The sequence below is a fragment of the Eubalaena glacialis genome, chromosome 3 (assembly GCF_028564815.1).
Source record: "Eubalaena glacialis isolate mEubGla1 chromosome 3, mEubGla1.1.hap2.+ XY, whole genome shotgun sequence".
NCBI lineage: Eukaryota > Metazoa > Chordata > Mammalia > Artiodactyla > Balaenidae > Eubalaena > Eubalaena glacialis.
This window is the reverse complement of record NC_083718.1, coordinates 34022314-34041470: the sequence shown is the minus strand read 5'-3', so window position 1 is coordinate 34041470 and position 19157 is coordinate 34022314. Positions and strand designations below refer to the sequence as shown.

Sequence of the window (19157 nt, the reverse complement as noted above, 5' to 3'; positions counted from 1 at the left end):
TCCATGTCTTTTCATGGCTTGATAGCTCATTTCATTTTAGCGCTAAATAGTATTCCATTGTTTGGATGTACAAGACAGTGTTTATTTATCCACTCACCTACTAAAGGACGTCTTGGTTGCTTCCAAGTTTTGGCAATTGTCAATGAATCTTCTATAAACATCTGTGTGGAGGTTTTTGTGTGAACATAAGTTCTCAGTTCCTTTGGATAAATACGGAGGAGCATGATTACTGGTCTGTACCCTAAGAATATGTTTAGTTTTGTAAGAAACCACCAAACTGTCTTCCAAAGTGACTGGGACTGCACTGGGACTTCCCTGGTTGTCCAGTGGGTAAGACCTCACGCTCCCAATGTACGGGGCCTGGGTTCAATCCCTGGTCGGGGAACTAGATTCCACATGCATGCTGCAACTAAGAAGTCCACATGCCGCAACTAAAGATCCCACATGCCGCAACGAAGATCTGGCACAGCCTAAATAAATAAATAATAAATATTTTAAAAAACACAAAAAACAAATGACTGTACCATTTTGCATTCCCACCAGCAATGGATAAGAGTTCCTGTTGCTTCATATCCTCATCAACATTTGGTGTTGTCAATTTTCTGGTGTGTAGTGGTATCTCTTATTGTTTTAATTTGCATTTCCCTGATGACATATGATGTGGTGCATCTTTTCATATGCTTATCTGCCATATGTATATCTTCTTTGGTGAGGTGTCTGTTCAGATCTTTTGCCCATTTTTTAAAATATTTATTTTTTATTTATTATTTTATTTTATTATTTATTTTGGCTGCACCATGCGTAGTCGCGGCACGCGGGATCTTCTTTTAGTTGCGGCACGCGGACTTCTTAGTTGTGGCATGCAGGATCTTTTTTTAGTTGCGGCATGCGGGCTTCTTAGTAGTGGCATGAGTGTGGGATCTAGTTCCCTGACGAGGGATCGAACGTGGGCCCCTTCATTGGGAGCACAGAGTCTTACCCACTGGACCACCAGGGAAATCCCTTGCCCGTTTTTTACTCAGGTTGAGTTTTAAGAGTTCTTTTCTTTTTTTCATGGATCATGGCTTTGGTGTTGTATCTAAAAGTCATCACCATACCCAGGGTCATCTAAATTTTCTCCTAGGAAAATGTTATATTCCAGGAGTTTTATAATTTTGCATTTTACATTTAGTTCTGTGATCCATTTTGAGTTAACTTTTGTGAAGGTATAAGGTCTGAGTCTAAATTCATTTTTTTGCATGTGGATGTCCAGCTGTTCCAGTACCATTTGTTGAAAAGACTATCTTTTCTCCATTGTATTGCCTTTGCTCCTTTTCGGAGATCAGTTGACAATATTCATGTGGGTCTATTTATCTGTTCTTTCACTAATATCGTACTGTCCTGATTAGTGTACATTTATAGTAAGTCTTGAAGTCAGGTAGTGTTAATCCTCTGACTTGGTTCTTTTCCTTCAGTATTGTGTTGGCTGTTCTGGGTCTTTTGCCTCTCCATATAAACTTTAGAATCAATTTGTCCATATCCACGAAATAACTTGCAGTTGATTTAATCCACAGATACAGAACCCGTGGATACAGAGGATCGATTATGGGACTTGTGCAACCGAGGGTTTTTGTGCCCGTGGCAAGTCCTAGGACCAATACCCCATGGATACTGAGGGATGACTGCACATTAATTGATTTTCAAATGTTGAACGAGCCTTGAATATGTGGGATAAATCCCACTAAATCATGGTATAATTCTATAATTAATTAATTCTTTATAGACATTGTTGGTGCTAATATTTTGTTGACAATTTTTGCATCTGTGTTCATGAGAAATATTGATCCGTTGTCTTCTTTTCTTGTAATGTCTTTGTCTGGTTTTGGTATTAGGGAAACGCCCTGTAGAATAAGTTGGGAAGCAGTCCCTCTGCTTCTGTCTCCTGGAAAAGATTGTAGAAAAATGATATAATTTCTTCCTTAAATGTTTAGCAGAATTCACCAGTGAACCAGTATGAGCATGGTGCTTGCTATTTTGAAAGGTTATTAATTATTGATTCAATTTCTTTAATAGACACAGACCTTTTCAGATTATCTGTTTCTTCTTGTGTGAGTTTTGGCAAAGTGTGTATTTCAAGGAATTGGTCCATTTCATCAAGGTTATCAGATTTGTGGGCATAGAGTTGTTCATAATATTCCTTTATTATCCTTTTAATGTCTATGTGATCTGTAGTTATGTCCCCTCTTTCATTTCTGATATTAGTAATTTGTGTCTTCTCTCTTCTTTTTTTAGTTAGCCTAGCTAGAAGCTTATCACTTTTACTGATTTTTTTCAAAGAACCAGCTTTTGGTTTTGTTGATTTCCTGTTTTAAATGTAATTTATTTCTGATTTTATATTTTTATTATTTCTTTCCTTCTGCTTACTTTGGATTTAATTTGCTCTTCTTTTTCTAGCTTCTTGAGGTGGCTTAGATGACTGGTTTTAGATCCTTTTTCTTTTCTGATATATACATTCAATGCTATGAATTTTCCTCTAAGCACTGCTGTACTAGTCAGGGTTCTCCAGAAAAACAGAACATATATTTTTAGAGAGGTTTATTATAGGAATCGGCTCACGTGATTATGGAGACCAAGAAGTCCCACAGTCTTCCATCTGCAAGCTAGAGAACCAGGAAAGCTGGTGGTATAATTCAGCCAGAGTCCAAAGGACTGAGGACCAGGTAGGGGCCATGGCATAAGCCCTGGTCTGAGCCTGAAGGCCTAAGAACCAGGAGCTCCAATGTCTGAGGGCAGGAGAAGATGGATATCCCAGCTTACACAGAGAATGAATTCACTCTTCTTCTGCCTTTTTATTCTATTCAGGCCCTCAGTAGATTGGATGATGCTCACCCACTTTGGGGAGGTCCATCTGCTTTACTCAGTTCACCAATTCAAATGCTAATCTATTCCAGAAACACCCTCACAGACACAGCCAGAAATAGTGTTTCACCAGCTCTCTGGGCATCCCTTAACCCAGTCAAGCTGACATATTATAAAATTAACCATGACAGTTGCTTTGCTGTATCCCACAAATTTTGAAAAATCATATTTTTTCAGTTCAAAATATTTTAAAATTTCCCTTGAGGTTTCTTCTTTGACCCATATGTTATTTAGAAGTGTGTTGTTTAATCTCTAAGTATTTGAGGATTTTCCTGCTACTTTTCTGTTATTGATTCCTAGTTTAAGTCTATCATAGTCTAAGAACAAGCATATGATTTCTATTCTTTTCAATATGTTAAGGTGTGTTTTATGGCCCAGAAAGTGGTCTATCTTGGCGAATGTTCCCTGTGAGCCTGAGAAGAATATGTATTCTGCTGTTGTTGGATGAAGTAGTCTACAGATGTCAATTATATCTAGTTGATTGATATGCTGTTGAGTTCAACTGTGTTCTTACTGATTTTCTGCCTGTTGGATCTGTCCATTTCTGATAGAGGGGTGTTGAAGTCTCCAACTATAATAGCAGATTCATCTATTTCTCCTTGCAGTTCTATCTGGTTTTGCCTTGTGTATTTTTACACTCTGTTCTTGGGCAGATACACATTAAAGTTTATTATGTCTTCTTGGAGAATTGACCCTATTGTCATTATGGAATGCCCCTCTTTATATTTGATAACTTCCTTTGCTCTGAAATCTGCTCATCTGAAATTAAAATAGCTACTCTTGCTCTCTTTGATTAGTATTAGCATGGTATATCTTTGTCTATCCACTTACTTTAAACTATATGTGTCTTTGTACTTAAAGTGGGTTTCTTGTAGACAACATATAGTTGGGTTTTTTTTTTTTTTGATCCATTTTGACAATATCTGTCTTTTAATTGGTATATTTAGATCATTGATATTTAAGTGATTATGGGTATAGTTGGATTAGTATCTACCTAATTTGTTACAGTTTTCTATTGGTTGCCCTGTTCTTTGTTCCTATTTTTGTCTTCCACTCTTTTTCTGCCTTTTGTGGTTTTAAATGAACATTTTATATTATTCCATTTTCTTTCCTACACATGATCTTAGCCAAAAGGCTGAGAAGCGATTCCATTTTCTTTCCTTTTTTATCATATCAGTTATATTTCTTTAAAAAAAGGTTTTTTTAGTGGTTTTCCTAGAGTTTGCAATATATGTTTATAAATAATCTAAGTCTACCTTCAAGTAACACTATACAGTTGACCTTTGAACAACATGGGTTTGGACTGCACGGGTCCATTTATATGTGGATTTTTTTCAATAAATACATACTACAGTACTACATGATCCACAGTAGTTGAATCCATGGATGCAGATCTGCATACATATGGAGGGCGGACTGTAAAGTTATATGCAGATTTTCAACTGCATGGAGGATCAGCACCCCTAACCCTTGGGTCAGCTGTACTGCTTCATGGGTAATACAAGTACCTTATAATAGCAAAATAATCCTTATTCCTTCCTCTCATTCCTTATATCATTGCTGTCATTTATTTCAATTATACGTAAACATATAAATTATATATACATATATTTATACATACATAAGAATATATAGTTGAATAAATGATTGCTATTATTATTTTGAAGAAACTGTTTTTGTGAGATCAATTAAAAATAAGATAAATAAAACTTTTTATTTAACTTCACTATTCCTTCTCTGGTGCTCTTTTTTTTTCATACTATAAGTCTGAATGTCTGACCTATATCATTTTCCTTCTCTCTGAAGAACTTTTTTTTTAACATTTCTTGAAAGGCAGGTCTACTGGCAACAAATTCCCTCAATTTTTGTCTGATGAAGACATGATATACTGGGTAAAAGGAACTATGGTAAGTAGGCCTTTAGTAGTGTGATGATGTGGTGTGGGGAGAGGAACTGTTCTGTAGTCCTGTGATTAGGTGTCAGTCTTTTAATGAGCCTGTGCCGCTGGACTGTGAAATTGGCAAGTGCTTCTCAGCCCTCCCCTAGCCACCCCTTAGGTGGCACAGGATGGCTAGAGTGGGCTGGAGTTGGGTATTTCCCTTCCCCCAGGTTGGTTGGGCTCTAAAAAACAAACCCCAATAGTTTAAACTCCAGTAAAATAACTTTTCTTTAGGGCAAGCCTTGTTAAGAAGAACAGAATGTTCTGGCATAGTTCAAAATGGTTCCTTTTCCCCCACCCCTGCTGGAAGCAAGAGGGGATTTTTCTTCAATATTTACTGTGAGAGGATGGCCAAACTACTGGAGGTAAAACTCATAAAAGTGTGGGGGTCCCCTACGACTGGGTCCCCCTGGAGTTTCTAGCTCTCAGACTTGTCCACACTGAGCCTCCAGCAATTCATCAGTTACAGTTCAGGTTTTCATACCCTGGCACTGGCTCCTGCAGGTTTCTGCTCTGTATTGGCCTATCTCTCTCTCCAATTTTAGGGGCAGTGGTTTGCTCTGTGACCTCACTTCTCTGATGGATCTGTTTATTTTTCAGTCTGTTCAGTGTTTTACTTGTTGTTAGGATGGAGTGGCAATTTCCAAGCTTCTTACAAACCAGAAGTCTTACAAACCAGACTGGAAACCAGAAGTCTTGAGTTCTTTGTCAAACTTGTTCCTTTCCCATCTCCCTCATCTCAGTAAATGGCACCATCAGGGACTCAGCTGCCCAAGCCAAAACCTAGGAATCATTCTCAATGCTCCCTTCCTCAGCACACCCATATCCAAATTACAAGCAAATTGTATTAACTCAATCTCCAAAATCTAACCTGAATCCATCTATTCTGCTCCATCTCTGCTGTATCACTACAATTCTTCAGTTCATCTCTCTGCTTCTTCTATGGCTCCTCTGTGACCCATTGTCTACCCAGCAGGCAGTGACCTTTTCATAACATAAGTTAAATATATTATTCCTCTGCTCCAGTGTTTTCTCACTGCACTAATAATAAAATCTAAAATCCTTACCCTGGCCTTCACAGCCCATAAGCTGATCCTAACTTCTTTTCCTACCTCACCCTCAAACTCTCTCCTTTGCTTTCTGGGCTTCAGCCACCTTTACTCTCTTGTTTCATAAACATGCCAAGTTTGTTCCCATTTAGAGCTTTTGCTGCTCCTACTGCCTAGAACATCCAATCTCCCTTGCCCTCTTTGTAGCCCTCCAACTTTGTATAGTTCATTAAATTTTATTATTCATTTTTCTGCTCAAATGTCACAGAGTTATTCCTCATAGAGTTATTTCCTTACCACCTAATTTAAAATGACACCTTTCATTTTATTGTCTTCCATCTTGTTTTCCATGCACTTACTTCTTTCTGGTATTAACTTATTCTCTTGTGTTTTTATATGTTATTTTATATCAACTGCCATTGGAAAATAAGTTCTAAGACGGACTTTCTTTTTTAAAATATTTATTTATTTATTTACTTGGCTGTGCCAGGTCTTAGTTGCGGCACACAGGATCTTCGTTGCCGCTTGCGGGATCTTCATTGCGGCATGCCGAATCTTTTAGTTGCGGCATGCGGGATCTTTAGCTGTGGCATGTGGGATCTTTAGTTGTGGCATGTGGGGTCTTTAGTTGTGAGCTGCGAACTCTTAGTTGGGGCATGTGGGATCTAGTTCCCTGACCAGGGATCGAACCCAGGCCCCCTGCACTGGGAGCGTGGAGTCTTAGCCACCGGACCACCAGGGAAGTCCCCAAGAGCAAGGGTCCCCAAACCCCGGGCCACGGACCAGGACTGGTCGGTGGCCTGTTAGGAACTGGGCCGCACAGCAGGAGGTCAGTGGCGGGCAAGCGAGCGAAGCTTCACCTGCCACTCCCTATCGCTCGCCATCGCTCGCATTACCGCCTGAACCATCCCCCAGCCCCGTCCGTTCAAAAATTGTCCTCCACGAAACCCGTCCCTGGTGCCAAAAAGTTTGGGGACTGCTGCCCAAGAGGGACTTTCTTGTTCTCCATTGTATCCCCAGCATCAAGAACAGGGCCTGGAATGTAGTAGTAACTCACTAATATGGGAGAAAAGAAGAAAGAAGGAAGGAAGGAAAGAAGGGAGGGATGGTTCAGGGGGATGGGGGTGGGATGGAGAGAGGGAAAGAGAGGGAAAGGGAGGGGGAAGGGAGGAGAGGTCACATTAAGACTTCAACTGTGAAGATGCTATAGAAACCTGGAAATCTGTTAATAAGATGATGTTAAGAAAACAAAAGCCACAAGACATAAATAAAATAAATGGAAAAGAATCCAAATTACAGATGAGCCCAATGTGGGCACAAGTACTGAAAGGTACCACAGATACACTTTTGAACAAAGCTTCTAGCCTTCAGTGTCCCAACCAATGTCCAGCTCAGTATCCAGCCTCGAGATGCCTCTTCACCTTCTCACCATTGTCTTTGAGCTGCTGTAGCTGCTTTAGCCTGCAGGCCTTTTCCAGCTGTTTCTACAGCTCCAGCTCCCCTTCGGTTACCTCGAAGTGAGAAGATTTGCACCAGGGTGTCCACTCAGGATTGATGGGGCAGCAGGGATGTCTGTTTACACACCTCCCCCTCCATTCTGCCCTCGGCTCCCTCCTCCCTTCTCTTCTGCTGCCCTCAATGGCTTCCTCCAGCCCTGCTCACCTTTTTCAGGTGTTCGTGTTCTCTGTGAAGCAGACATCAGATGGGGGGGAAGGGGAGAGCTGAGGAGGAGGCTCCTTTTCTCCATCACGGGGACTTCTCTTTAGCCCGAAGAACTCACTGATAGCCCCAAGCCTGCAGAATGAGGGACAGAGGCTTCCCCAGGAAGCCTGCCATCCCTCAACAGGTATAGTCCTCAAATCTACCTGAATGGGGCCTGACAAAGATTCTTTGCTTGACCAAACATTAGTCAGCCTCCTGAACCTTCTCCTAGGGCCATCTGTGCACTTCCTTGTAAAATCTAGTTTTAGCAAGAACCCTGCTAAGTTAGTTTAACTAGAATCCCCGCCCTCGATGTCTGATCACCCTCGATATCTGATCAGTTTCCTCATCCTCCCCCATCCCCCAGGTGATGTCTGATCAGCCTGGCCTTGTCTTCAGCAGGAATCCTGTTAGGTAAGCTTAGCCAGAATTCCTATTACCACCTTGTTTCCTGTTAGTAATTTTCCATCCACTGACCCCCACTTAGCTCCTTGGCTGTAAATTCCCACTTGCCCATGCTGTATTTGGAGTTGAGCCTAATCTCTCTCCCCTGCTGTAAGAATCCCACTGCAGTGGTCCCTATGCCTATCACGATGGTCCAAGATAAAGTCTTGAACAAATGTCATTGAATAGTTTTTTCTTTAATAGGCCCACCATCATCACAGTGGCTTCTGCTCCTTGGAGCCAATCCCGCCTTGGCTGTAGTCATCGAAATGTGCAGATTTTCAATCTATACCACCCTTCCTTCTCCTTGTCATTTTTCTTCTCCTTCTACTTTGGCTTCTTAAGGATCACTTGAAGCAGAAGGAGTGAGAGAAGAGAACAGAGGGAAAAGAGTGCAGAAAGAAAAGATGAGGAGCGTAAAAAAGGTGAGCAGGACCGGCAACAGGCTCGCTTGATCTCTCTCCCGCTTTATCTTTCTCTATATATAAATATATTACACACACACACACACACACACACACACACACACAAACAACTCTTCACATATTATATCACCAGTCCTCACAACCTCACAATAACTCTGCAAAACATAGCCACTGACATCACTATTTTCACATGAGGTGCTGAGGTTTTAAGAAGAAAAATGACCTGCCCTGGCTAAGGGGCAGAGTCTGAATTTGAATTCAGCTGTGTCTGGCCCCAAGGCCATGCTCTTCCTATAAATTAGAGACTAATAAGGGCTGCAGTTTACTCCACTGTGCCCCAAGCACTGTGGCGAACACTAGACCTCTTTCACCTGAATCAGCACTTCACCCCAAGGAGATGGGTGTATTCTCCCAATTCTAGAATGTGGGTGGGCAGCCGGGGGCTCCTCACCAGGAACTGCACATTTCCTGGACAGTAAGATACTTAAGGACAAGCTGGGGCACGTGGGCCACTAGGCCTGAGTGCAGCCCTCTTGCTCGAGCTCCTTGTTGTGTGTGGCCAGGGAGGGATAAGACACAGGGATGAGCATCTCTCAGAAAGCCTCCACCTTACTGTCCCACTGAGCCTGCTGAGAATGAGCGGCTTGAGCTCCCTGCTAGACACCACACCTTCCCTGCCCATCTGCCTACTCCTGCCCTGCAGTGTCAGTGCTCTGTCACCCATGCTCTCGTCCTCCCACCGTGTTGGCAGTCTGCCCTTTCTGCCTACCAGGTTCACAGTCTAGGGAAGGGAGAGAGGTAATGACCACTCAGACTCACCACTTAATCACAGCAGTACACCAGTCACTCTCCCTCCCCCCACCTTGTCCTTGAGCATGAGGATCAAGGGCTCCTGTTTTCAAAGGACACAATGGTAGGTCCCACGGTCAGGCCCTGCAAGTCTGGACATAGTACAGGTTCAAGAGGGAGAGAAGGAAAGGCAGTCACGGGCTTGACCTGTAGGTTCACGTCTACCCCAATCTCTTTCCCCCCAGGGTTCCAGCATCAGGGAAAGCATCCACCTAACCTCTGCCACATTTTTCCTCTATCCAAATGCTGACATGAAAACCTTTGTCCCTCTCGTCCGGTGGCTTGGCCCATGGAACAGGCCTATGACTTACAGATTCTTCTGCATTACTCAGAAACATCTGTTAGGGCCACACACACCAGAGACAGCACACAGAGCTCTCCTGAACACAAGCTCTCCTGAATACAAGCTCAAGAAGTCCAGGACCTGCAGCCAACAGCTGACAACTGAAAGCCACAAATGGCACAAATCTTCCACCTCCTTGGGCCAGCCTGACCTTCTGAGATTGTCTTCAACCTCACTCAGCTCGCCAGGCCCACCAAAGACAGATACCTTCTCTAGCTGCCCAAAGCCCTCATTCTCTGCTCTTCCAGGCCCTTCTCTTCCTGCTGCAGTTGGCTCTTCTGGATCCAGCTTGCAGTGTTGTCCAGCCAAAGGTCCTCCTCCCCTGTGTCTGGGGAGGGAAAAGTTACCCCTCAGGGAAACCCTAGCCCAGCTGGTGCCCCATCCCCCAACCCTCACTTTGTGAGCACTTGGTAACATCCTCAGGCTGCCTCTCCCCTTACCTGCCCTGGCCGGCATCCCTCACCTTAGCTTCTGGTTCAGCAAGCTGTTCTTCTTAAGCTATTCTCACATCCTAGCATCCCAGGCTCATGGGATTGATAACATCAGCTGCCACAGACTCCTTTCTAGTGCCTGACATTGGATGGGGGTTCCATACATGAGGCTATGCCAGACCCCATTGCTGGAAGAGATGAAGGAGCCCATCTGCCAGCCTCCTTTCAGCTCAGAGGGCCAAAGGGAATAATTAAAAAAGGAAAACTGGCCTGGGGATCAGGGACATGGGTGTTAGTCTTGTCCTGGCCTCTAACTAGCTGTGTGCCCACCTTTCCTCTCTGGATCACAGTGTCCTCTGCTGAAAGAGAGGGGCTTAAACGGGGTGCTTTAAAAAGCCTTTCCAACTCCAAGTCTGTCTCTAAAAGCCTGAGCTGCTGCCCAGGGATCACCTCTCTTAGGAAAGAAAAGAGGAAACAGGAGAGATCTTTTGCCCAGCTTCTCATTCCACTTTTTAGGTCTTCATGATGCTAAATGATGAAGCATATCCAGAATTGGTTCTGGCACCAGAAGGTGAAGGAGAAAAAAGTATAACTCTCTGCTGAAGAACGCAGGCTCCAAGGTCTGCCAGCTCCAGCTCCAGCCTTGGGGCCAAGGACACGGGCTGTGCCCTCTCCTGAGTACTGTGTGACATTTAAAGTGGCAGAGACCATGGACTTCTTCCCTGCAGCCTCAAGGTAGGACAGTTTTGTAGTATTCTTTCAGGTCCACAGCTCCCCATGGAATGGCTCGGACTTCCTTTGCAGCTTCATTGCACTTCAGATTTCTCCTCTGCTTGTTCTCGCTTCCTTTGCGTCCCTAAGGTGTTGATCCTAAGTGGTCTAGAGATCTCCCCAATAACTTCCTGCATATAAATATCGATCTCAGAGTCTGTTTCTCAGGGAACTAGACCTATAGGAACATAACTCATGGCCTACAGGGTCCTTCATGATCTGGTCCCTGCCAATCTTTCTAGTCTTATTTCTCTCCAGTGCCCCCTTGCCCTCTACTCTTCAGCATCACTCAACTTGAGCATCACGCAAACACCAAGTTCTCTCTTGCTCTGTGCAGATTTGTGTGTGATGGTTTCACATAATTCATTCAACAAATATTCATTATGCTACTGTATCAATCATGATGCTATCAGAAAAGAGATGGCATACTCAAAAGGAGGAACTGAAGGAAGTTTAATGAAGGGACTATTTAAAAGATGTAAGCAGGGTTATGGGAAATCAGCAAAGCGTCCTAAGACTAATTAATAGCAGTGGGAAGCTCCTAGGCTTGATGGGGTAAAGGGAAGAGTGGTTAGTGGAAGCTACACTGCCAGAGCTGTAGCTACAGGCAAGAGCCATCCGACAGGAGCTGTGACCTTCAGGAAGCAGGCAGCCATTGCCAATCCAGCCCAGCTGGAAGCGAGCTCTGGTGAAAAATACCCCAATCTCTCTCTCCTGCCACCTCCAAACTCCCACTGGTATAGCTGAACCCAACTGGAAACCCCAGAAAAAAAGATGTGGTCCGCAGAGCTGGGTGGAGAGGTAAAAGAGGAGATTTGGAGGGGCAAGGAGAAATCATTCAGCATAATCCCTGTTGTGTGCCAGACACGGAACAACACAGAATAGCAGTGCCCTCGTCTTGTTTACAGTCTCAAAGGGGAAAATGGACTTCCATCAATGAATCATTAAAAAGTAATGAGGGCTTCCCTGGTGGCGCAGTGGTTGAGAATCTGCCTGCCAATGCAGGGGACACGGGTTCGAGCCCTGGTCTGGGAAGATCCCACATGCCGCGGAGCAACTAGGCCCGTGAGCCACAACTACTGAGCCTGCGCGTCTGGAGCCTGTGCTCCGCAACAAGAGAGGCCGCGATAATGAGAGGCCGGCGCACGGCGATGAAGCGTGGCTCCCGCTTGCCGCAACTAGAGAAAGCCCTCGCACAGAAACGAAGACTCAATACAGCCAAAAATAAATAAATAAATAAATAAAAATAAAGGAATTCCTTTAAAAAAAAAGTAAATTAAATATCTTTTTTAAAAAAGTAATGAAAATATTATTTTCATGTTCACATAAAACTCTTATTAAAAATTCACCATGAGGCCCCGCCCCGCCTGCTGCCAAGTTCCGCGGAGTTGGCCGGACCCGTGCTCCTTGGTCCCCGAGCCGCGCGCTCCCTTCCGCGTTCCGCCGTCTGCCCCACCTGCGCCCCGGCCCGGCCGCTGGGGCCCTAAGCCATGGCCCGAGCGTCCGGGGCGCGGCGCTGACGGCGACCGGCGGAGCGCACCATGCCCAGCAGGACCGGCCGCAAGATGGACGGGAGCGGAGGCCGCGGCCGCCTGAAGGCGCACTACAGCGGGGACATCCTGATCACCAGCCTGGACTCCGCCACCACCTTTGACAAGCTCTGTGAGGAGGTGCGGGAGATGTGCCACTTCCACCAGGGCCACCCGCTCACCCTCAAGTGGGTGGACAGTGAAGGTGACCCCTGCACTGTGTCCTCCCAGATGGAGCTGGAGGAGGCCTTCCGCCTGTCCTGTCAGCGCAAGGACGAAGGGCTCATCCTTCACGTTTTCCCCAGCATCCCCGAGGAGCCAGGCATGCCCTGTCCGGGAGAAGACAGTGAGTACCGCCTCTCCCATGACGTGTGTCACGGTGATGGGTTGACGTGTCTGCTCTGCAAGGCGGGGGAGGATGGAGCTTGGTGGCCCGAGGCTTAGGTGCTCCTCGCGAAGAGTCTGAAAGCAGAGTGGGCAGCTGGTGTGGCCTCATGTGGGGTTTTCACTGGTGTCCTCGCCCTTGGCTAGGGGTGTATCCACCATCAGACAGGGCACCGGCTTGGTCAGTGGTGCCATGAGGTAAAGCCCAGGAGAAGCCCTGATGTCCCCCGGCGGGAAGGGCCCTGGCCGGGATGGCTGGACACTGCTCCCGTGTGTCTGTCCCAGCTGCAGCCACCCCCAACCTGGTCATCGGCCCCTCCCAGTCCATAGTGGGCCCCTCAGGGAGGCATCCGTTCCTGCTCCACAGCAGGTCTGTTGGTTGAAGATAGAGTCCCAGGGGCTGTGGGTCAGAGGAGCGCTTCTGACCACGCCCCGGAGGCCCCCGACCCTGAACAGTGTGCCCTGCCTCGTCTTTCAGGGCAGGGCCCCCACTGGATGGGGCATAGAGAAACTTTACACCAATCACCAGACCCTCCTCGGGCCCTGGCCTGGTGCTGAGGGGCTCTGGACCATGGTGGCCGCTTGTTCAGTTAGGGGGACTTGGCTCAGCCTCCTGCCAGCAGGGGTCCCAGGGTGGGCTCCGGATCAGGTCCCTGGGCCCGGCCTCTGGGTGCCAGCAGCGTCCTGTGTGGGGTGGGAGCAGATTTGAGCAGAGGCCGGACTCAGTCTGTGGTCTGTCAGACCCAGTGAAGCTGTTCAGTGGGCACTTGGGTGCGTGAGTCTTGCATTTCCGGGAGCAGTCGGGGCTGAAGAAAGATTTGGGAGCCCTTAGCATAGAGGAGGTTGTTGAGGCCACGGAGGGTGTGGCCAGTGATGAGGGCCAGGCCCTGGGGTCTCCCAAAGAGAACAGGGGACCCTGGAGGAGCAGTCAGCAAGGCCATGGAGACATCCCTATCGTGGAGTCCTGGCGGGAGTGGAGCAGGCAGTCTGAAGAGGCCGGAGCAGCCCAGGGGCCGGCGGGAGGTGCTGCCCCAGCAGGTGGTTGTGGGGGTGGACGTGAGGGGCAGGTTTGGGAAGGCTGGGGGGAGAGTGAGGAGTCCCAGTGGGTCCTGGCTGGGAGGCAGATGTCCGACGGTGGTAGATAAAGCTAGAGGTTGGGGGCGAACCTGGAGCTTCTGAGGCCTGGAAGCCGTCCTGAGAAGGTGGGCGGGGGGGGGGGGGGCGGGGGGAGTCAGTCCCACGGGTAAGACTTTCTGGCCGCCGCCTGCCCCGTCCAGGACAGCAGGCTCCTGTGCGCATGTGCGGTTTCGCTGCAAGCGGCCCTTGGACCTGCCAGGACGTGGGTCAAGGCAGGACATTGAGGGGGTTGGGAGTGCGGCCAGCTGGGAGCAGACCCCATGAGCAGAAGCCCACCCACAGGAGCCCCAGGTGGCCAGAGAGGAGCTCGTCGGTGGGGGACTCGGAGGCGGGTGGGCCTCCCAGGGGTCCTCATCCCCCGCGGGGTGCCCCTCCCCGTGACCCCCCGCCCCGGGGTACCCACGTCTCACGGAAGGGGCACACTTTTGATAGTTCATGTTGTCTTTTCAGACACATAAAAGGATAAAATAAGGTAGACCTTCCTGCTGGAAGGAGGGTCCCCTCCACTGTGCTCTGTACGAGGGGTCCCCCAGCTCGTTTCTTTGCCCCCTTGATGGCTCTCAACCACAGTGACAGGCTGTCTGTCTGTCTGCCCAGAGCCGTCGCCAGCAGCCCGTGCTGGCCCGCGGCGCAGGGGTCGCCCAAGCATCTCTGCATCTCGGCCTCCGGCTGCCCGACCATCAGCTCAGGCCAGGGCCCCGGCAGTGCCGCCCCGAGGGGCTCGGGCCTGCCCGTTCTGTCCCCGACTCGGTGCCCTCCTGGCTTCATCCCCGCGTGGACGCCGCCCTGTCTGGGGCCTCATGTAGGGGATGGTGATGGGGGTCGGCACAGCCGATGGGGTGCCCTCCTGGGGTCGTGGGGGTCACGGGGTCTCTGCCGGAGGGTGACGTGGGGTGACGCGTGGGCAGGGGCTGCATCACCGCGGCGGAATGCGGAGAATGTGGGGCCATCCCCACTCGCAAGCAGGTCCTTGAGATGCTCACCAGGGGCGGCTCCGAGCTCCGGGCCACTCGCTTTTGTTGGAACATTCCAGCAGCCTTTCGGTGGCCAGTGGGGTGTGGGGTGGACGGAGGGTGGGGGTGGCGTCCTCTCCTGGGCTCTGCTTATCCGGCTCGATCGTGACGATGACCTTGGGCAGTTAGGACGGCCCTGCGCTGGTCCCCCGATGGCCCGGGTGCAGGCGTGATCCTGGCACCTGCGTGGGCGTTGGTGTTCACTGCCAAGGCCGGGCGAGTGAGAAGGGACAGGCTGGTGGGACAAATGGCACCCTTGACCCGGGTCAGGACCGCATGCAGATGCTGGCGGGTCTGACGGGCGGTAGCCAGACAGGGACACACGGCAGAGATGCAGCCTCGAGGTCATGCCTGGGCATGTCTGGCCGGGCCTGTGTTCGTGGCAGCAAAGTCCCTTCCAGCACCTTCTGTGCAGGTTGTCAGCCTGAATTTAATCGGTTCTATAGGGTTTTTAAAAAATGGTGTAAAGTACACCTAACATAAAATGTGCTATTTTAACCACTTTAAACTGAACAATTCAGTGGCATTTAGTAGGTTCACTACCTCTGCCGTTTCTGAAACACGTTCAGGAAGAAAACCTCGTGCCCATGAGCCGTCACGGCTCCTCCGCTCAGCGCCCGACAGCCACCAAACTGCGCCATCTCTGCGGAGTTACCTGGTGTAGACATTTCATGTAAATGGAATATATGATGTGTGGTCTTCTGTAACTGGCTTCTTAGCGTGATGTTTTTGAACTTCATGCATGTTGTAACGTGTATCAGAACTTCAATCCTTTTTTTTTCCCCCCAGTTTTTTTATCACGGTGAAATACACATAAAATAAATTTATCATCTTAACCATTAAAAAAAAAAATTCCCCATGAGCTAGGTCATAAAGCAAGTTCCCACAAATTTTTAAAAACTGGCATCATACAGACCATGCTGTCTGCCCACAAAAACGTAAAGGAATTTATCCTCACACTTAGAAATTTAAAAACATGCCTATGTATAACTCAGGGCAAAGAAGAAATCACAATGGCAACGAGAAAACACTTAAAACTGAATAATAACAAAAAATGTTACATATTAAAATTTATGGGATGCAGCAGTAGTTGTATTTAAAGGGAAATTCTGAACGTAAATGTTTACATTAGAAAGATTGAAAGATTAGAAAGATTGAAAGATTGTAAAATGTTTACATTAGAAAGATAAAATCCATAAGCTAAGCATCCAACTCAAGAAATGGGGGGAGGGGCTTCCCTGGTGGCGCAGTGGTTAAGAATCCGCCTGCCAGTGCAGGGCACACGGTTTGAGCCCTGGTCCGGGAAGATCCCACATGCCGCGGAGCAACTAAGCCTGCGAGCCACAACTACTGAGCCTGAGCCCACGTGCCACAACTACTGAAGCCTGCACGCCTAGAGCCCGTGCTCCGCAACAAGAGAAGCCACCACAATGAGAAGCCTGCACACCATGATGAAGAGTAGCCCCCACTCGCGGCAACTAGAGAAAGCCCGCACATATCAACAAAGACCCAAGGGAGCCAAAATAAATAAATAAATAAATTTATTAAAAAAAAAAAAAAAAAAGAAGGTGCTGGGAAAATGGACAATGGAATAATCCTAAAAAGGAGAACAAAGAAGATAACTAAGACAAGAGCAGAAATTAATGAAATAGAAAACAAGAGATACAATGGGAAAACAACCAAACCAAAAGTTGATTCTCTGCGAAAAAGCAAATGGCTCAACTGCAGTACATGTGCACATTGGAATAATACACTGCAGTGAAGTGTATTATACTACAGTGACAACAAATTAGCTTGGATAAAAATCAGAGACGTGAGTGAAAATAAAGTTACAGAAGGTTAAATACAGGCAATAGCATTTTTGTAAAGCTCAAGAACATGCAAAACCAAATTATGTATTGTTTAGGGTACATGTGTTTTTGGGGAAAAAAAATTTTTTTTAAGCAAGAGAATGATAAGCACAATAGTAACCTTGAGTAGGGGAGAGAGGCAGGGGACTGGCATCGGGGAAGAGCACAGAGGGCCTTCAAGACCATGGTAATGTCCTGGTCCACAAATTTACAAGGATGTTACATATGCTTTTTTGCAGGTAGCAAATAGTAAGTAATAATTTTTAAAAATTGTAAGCAAATCCTGCTCAGTAGAATGTCTCAGACTAATTCTGCATTGTTTCTCTACGTTGCCAGCTTGGAACCAGGAGCAGGTCCCTTAATTTTCGGAGCCTGTGGCTTCACATTGAGCCTGGCAATCGCCTCATCCTTTTACCTTCTCAGCTCCTGGATTCCATACATAGAAAGCCTGTGAGCAGATACAAACTACTATATATAAAATAGATAAACAACAAGGTCCTAGTGTATAACACAGGGAACTATATTCAATATCTTGTAATAAACTATAATGGAAAAGAACATGAAAAAGAATATATATATATATATATATATGTATGTATAACTGAATCACTTTGCTGTACACCAGAAACTAACACAACATGGTAAATCAACTACACTTTGATTTAAAAAAAAAAAAAATGGCCTCTGATTTAGCACATTGCTAGGTGCTTGAGCGTCTTTGTGATTAATCTCATTGTGAAGCCATGCTAAGAAAACAAGGAAGGCGGAAGAAAGGAAACAGAAGCTAAGGGGGTCTTCTTACAATGAAAAAAAGTCCAGAGATTTAAAAATGAACTTACCAGAGACCCAGTTGTTTCCCCTCCATGCACAGGCTCCAATCTATAAATCTCCTTCCACGACCTTGCCTCCCAGTAGTGCCAGAAGAGTGGGTATGGATGTCGAGCAGCCCAAGAGGTGAACTATAGTGGACATCTGTCAACCTGGAGCCTGTCCTGAATCTAGGTCCCTTTGCTAACTGTTCTTTGATTACCTTTCAGGAATTACTTCTCCATTGAATGCGGTTTTAGTGAGCAGGCAAATCCAGGCGCTTGCCTCCCACCATGGAATCTGGAGGGGAGAGAGCCTTCCAGTTCAGAACCAGTACAGGTAGGAGATAGGCCTGGGGCCTGTGCTGGGCCAGTTGAGAAAATCCTCCCTGGCTGTGGACGCATCAGGAGTGAAGATGGTTCTTCGCAGCCACGATGAAGAGTTGCTCTGGTTCCAACCCGCTGATTCTATCTATGAGCCTGAACTTATAGTTTCCTGTTGATTTTGTGAGCCCCTAATGTCTTTCCAATACATATTTCCTTTCTCCTAAATTAGCCATTTCATTCGTTTTCTTAAATTACAAAAAAAAAATAGATGTTCATAGCAGATGAACAATACAATAACAGAAATTCAATACACTAAAAGTTGGAAGTTCTCTCCCTAGGAAAACCACTGTTAACATTTTGATATATATCCTTACAAACTTTTTTCTATGCATATATAGAGAGAGATGGACTAGATCTCCAGATAATTTGGGGTTATGGAAGAATGGAAGGGATTTTTACCAAAAAAGGGGTCATACTAAATATAGTCTTATATAAATTATTTTTTTACCTGATGATATAGTATAAACATCTTTCCTTGTCAGTACAGAAAAATCTACACCATTCCTTTCAGTGGCTGTATAGCATTCCATGGTATGAGCACCAGAATTTAATCTTCCCCTGTTGTCAGACATTAACACTGCCTCCAACTTTTTAGTATTACAAATAATGATGCAATAAACACCCTCGTACTTACATAGCTTTGCACACATGTGCAAATATTTCTGTAGGTAGGGACTCCCTGGAAGTCATTTCTGGGGCAAAGGATATATACATTAACATTTTTTGTAATATTTACTGCCAAATTGCCCTTTTGCGGCTGTATCCACTTCCCGACAACATAGGTATGCTCATCCTCCACACTTATGAATAGGGTTTTAATATTTATTTTTAGTAATTTGATAGATGAAATATCTTCTTGGTTTTCCCTGTTAGTGTGGATGAACATCTTTTTTCAAATATTTATTAACCAATTTGCCTTTAGATTTTTTTGACTGATTTCTTCATATTATTAGGAATATGAACTTTTTATCAGTTACATATTGCAATTATTCTCTCTAAACTAGTGATTAGTCTTAATTTTGGTTTGGGTGTCTTTGGCTCTTATATATGTTCTTTATATAATTTCTATCACTTTTTTTCCTTATGGCTTCTGGGTTCCTGATCATATTCAAGAAAGTTCTTCCTGACCCCCCCAACTGTAAGTGAACATAGTTACATACATTTTCTCCTAGAGGCAGCACAGTGCAGTGGTCCTCTGTAG

General features: G+C 46.2%; 1 protein-coding gene across 3 annotated transcripts in view; it reads left to right on the top strand.

Moving 5' to 3' along the window:
• The window catches only part of LOC133087831 (protein kinase C zeta type-like), a 31809-nt gene extending 13734 nt beyond the window's left edge, over positions 1-18075 (top strand). Inside the window, exons 1-3 of one of the 3 annotated variants that reach the window (XR_009700451.1) lie at positions 8380-8456; positions 10596-10814; positions 17801-17840. Coding sequence is in view for 1 of the 3 variants with exons in the window: in XM_061185494.1 (XP_061041477.1) it covers positions 12392-12725; positions 17801-17913 (447 nt within the window). In the remaining 2 variants the exon portion in view is untranslated. Of the gene's footprint in view, positions 1-8379; positions 8457-10595; positions 10815-12391; positions 12726-17800 lie in introns of those variants that run through there. The other 2 variants (XR_009700450.1, XM_061185494.1) reach the window with 2 other exon arrangements.
• The last annotated feature ends 1082 nt before the right edge of the window (positions 18076-19157 follow it).